Raw genomic sequence first — 3084 nt, 5'->3', positions numbered from 1 at the left:
GAGCCCAGACATAACTTACAAAATAACGATTGGAATGAGTTATTTCGCTATCAAAGCAAAGTAGTTTTTCTTTGTTTTCCGTCGATGTGTGTAAAGTAAATGCTACGTAGTAATTAGGTGGAACAGTGAGCTCGAGTATTTAACAAACTCTGCGGCGTGACTTGTATTTTCTTTCGCCAACGTTCAAAGCAGCCAGAATACACGTTATCTAAAACTGGAGCAACTTAACAGGAACTGTCCCTTTGTACGGTGTGACGCAATGAGTACATCTGTATTTTCTTAAAACAAATTTAGAATTTACTCAGACGTTTCTAGACCGCAATTCATATCCACCAATCCTTACTTGAACGACTTGTGGAAGTTGTAAAAGGAAACGGTCGCGCTCCAAAAATGTTATCTGAGCTGCGAGACTGAGAGATTTCAAGCTGCAATCGGCGCGGCCCTTTCGAAACTTCAGCTTCCAATACGCCGTTTATTCCAGTTTCTAATAGTTCTTGTCATCTCAAATCTCATCAAATTCCTGCTGGACCCTTTGTTTTTACGCCTCAACTGTTTAAACGCGAGCAAGTTTAGAAATCATTCTTTTGTTGCCGCTCAGACCATTCGATTCTCAGGAATCCACTTGTTTATTTTAAGCGAGGTTGATGTTAAACAACATCACGGGTTGGAAATCACCTGCAACTGAAGCCCCTCGCTATTATCTGGCGATTTCTGAATATTACAAACCTACAACCACACGGAAGGATAAGGTGCACCTTTAAATACTCACAGATGATGTCTCTGCAATAATGATGAAATATATGTTTTCATATCCAGGGGTTTATTCCAGAAACATATAACTTGCTATTTTACTTGTTTGCAGAAAGTCGACCCTCTTACCTATAAATGCTCTGTTAAAACATTTCCCTGATATCATGTCTAAATGAGAATGATTTATGAATCTTTAACGAGATAAAACATTTTCTGCATAATTAACCTTTTCACATTATCTTTAAATCAATTATTTTCTCTGTTCAAACGGATCGCCCTCAGGAATGGACGAGCACCGAGTGTAATGAGCTAGTTTTGCCCTCACTGGGAGCTGACCGAGTCTGATCTAGATGTAAGGAGGTTGAAGATGAAGAAGGACAGATCTGCGTGGCACTGCCCGGCAGGGCTCCTGGCACAGGCATTGTGGAGATGGACGCCAGTGACACTGTAGGTTTGATGGGCACGGGGACGGCTGGCATAGTCTGCGTGCCCGGGTGACAGATTGTCTTCATGGGCACCCCAAATGGATTGTAATCTGGAGAAACTGGCATGGGGGCCATCGAGTCTATGACACCAACATGAGGCCACATGGATCCTACCATGTTACTGAGTTGGCTGGGCACTGGGTAACCAAGGTGATGCATTACAGAGGCTAAAGGGAGTCCACTGGCCATCATGTTCTTATAGTCCCTTCCAATGATGTTCTCGATGGCGAACGGGTGCTTAAATCCAGTTGATTGGGGCCCGTTGACTCCATAGGGCTGGAAATGGGGTATGCGCCCCATACCTGGGGCCGTCTCCGGTGTGGCCAGTCCCAACTTGGCTTGTTGCTGCTGATGGTGATGGTGGTGCTGTTGGAAATAGTGGATCATCTGTGAGTTTTTGGCGGACAAGTGTTCAGAGCGGTGCACCTTAAACCTCTTACGGCGGCGGAGAAAACTCCCATTCTCGAACATATCGCCACAGTCCGGGTGAAGTGCCCAGAAACTGCCTTTGCCCGGCTGGTCCGGTCTGCGTGGGATCTTGATGAAGCAATCGTTAAAGGAGAGATTGTGGCGGAGAGAGTTCTGCCAGCGCTGAGTGTTCTCTCGGTAATAGGGAAACCTGTCCATGATAAATTTGTAAATATCACTCAACGGCAGCATCTTCTCGGCTGAACTCTGGATAGCCATCGCAGTCAGTGAGATGTACGAGTAAGGAGGTTTTTGGTCACTGTAGGAATTTTTCCCGGGGCGAGGCATTTTGTTAGGCTGCGATAAACCGAGAGGAAAGCAGCGAATTCACCGGAGCCCCTTCTCCCGGAAAGCGAAGCGATAACTCTGTCGACGATCGAGCTGAGTTCCCTGCCCAAGATTCCATAAAATCTCAGAGTGGCTAAGGTGCTGAACGAATTCCTGTGCTGCTAAACTGTGCTGTTGTAAATGCCAGAGTTGTAGATGCGGGTTTTTTTTTTAAAAAAGGAAAGCTCCTTGCTGTCTTGCTCCGAGATAAAGAGGCCGAGACGTGCACACTTGTGTTGTGTGAGCTAACGAGGCTTGTTGTGATCACAGATGCAGGAGACCCCTGCAGTTCCCTTCAGCGCTTTGTTGCTCTTCATTATCACATGACAATCGCTCAGGGACGGGGGAGGGGGGGGGGGGGGAGGTGGGAGGTGAGAGAGAGAGAAAAAAACTACACGATTCTAGTTTTGATTCTAGTTTCACTTACACCTATTTCGGAGGAATGCTCGGCCAATAGAATATGCCTGTGTACTGCCCGCAGTGTGCGCTCCTGCTGAATATCGGTGAGGCAGTGCGGAAACGGACTGGCGGGCAGCAGCAAAATCCGCGGTTCGCTCCCGTCATTCAAGCTCAAACTAAGGTTTAAAATTGACGGTTCTAAAAACTAGCTCGTTTTAGTTGCAGAAGGGTTACACCAACATTAACTCGTTGCTCACATTAAGAAAACACAAAAGGTCGTCTCCAGATGTTTCAGTATCTACCACCTGCTCAGCTACCCAAGGCCAGGTTGCAATTCGAACTATTTGCAAGTTGATTTGATCGGAACCTGCAAATCCCGCTTCCGAACCCTGCACAGTTCCTCTCATCGCCCATTTGGCTGTGCCTCGGATCGCCAGTTCCTACCCAAATGAAGCTTAGATTCAAAGATCAACATTAAGCCTTTAAGTGTCACTGTCCATCCCCATGAGCCGTGTGAAAATGAGAATTTCTCGATATGTTTAGATTTACTGCGGTAACATATATAAATTCTACTGACTGTAGATCGGGACGCTCTGTCTAATGATAGACACTTTTTAAAAAAATGCTCTATTTCAACATCTTTTTAATTTGGATT

At 45.8% G+C, this 3084-nt stretch overlaps 1 protein-coding gene across 1 annotated transcript; it reads right to left on the bottom strand.

Annotated features, from left to right (window-relative positions):
* Window positions 1–1028: 1028 nt before the first annotated feature.
* foxb2 (forkhead box B2) lies at window positions 1029–2265 on the bottom strand. Its single transcript, XM_043673977.1, has one exon. It carries the CDS (start codon window positions 1989–1991, stop codon window positions 1029–1031), a length of 963 nt encoding a protein of 320 aa, XP_043529912.1. The 5' UTR covers window positions 1992–2265.
* Window positions 2266–3084: the final 819 nt, after the last annotated feature.

The sequence above is a fragment of the Chiloscyllium plagiosum genome, chromosome 2 (assembly GCF_004010195.1).
Source record: "Chiloscyllium plagiosum isolate BGI_BamShark_2017 chromosome 2, ASM401019v2, whole genome shotgun sequence".
Classification (NCBI taxonomy): domain Eukaryota; kingdom Metazoa; phylum Chordata; class Chondrichthyes; order Orectolobiformes; family Hemiscylliidae; genus Chiloscyllium; species Chiloscyllium plagiosum.
Note: the sequence above shows the minus strand (reverse complement) of the source record. Positions and strands in the feature narration are given on the sequence as shown.

Coding starts and splice junctions, on each gene's coding strand:
- foxb2 (XM_043673977.1), bottom strand. CDS start 1,991: ATGCCTCGCCCCGGGAAAAATTCCTACAGTGACCAAAAACCTCCTTAC.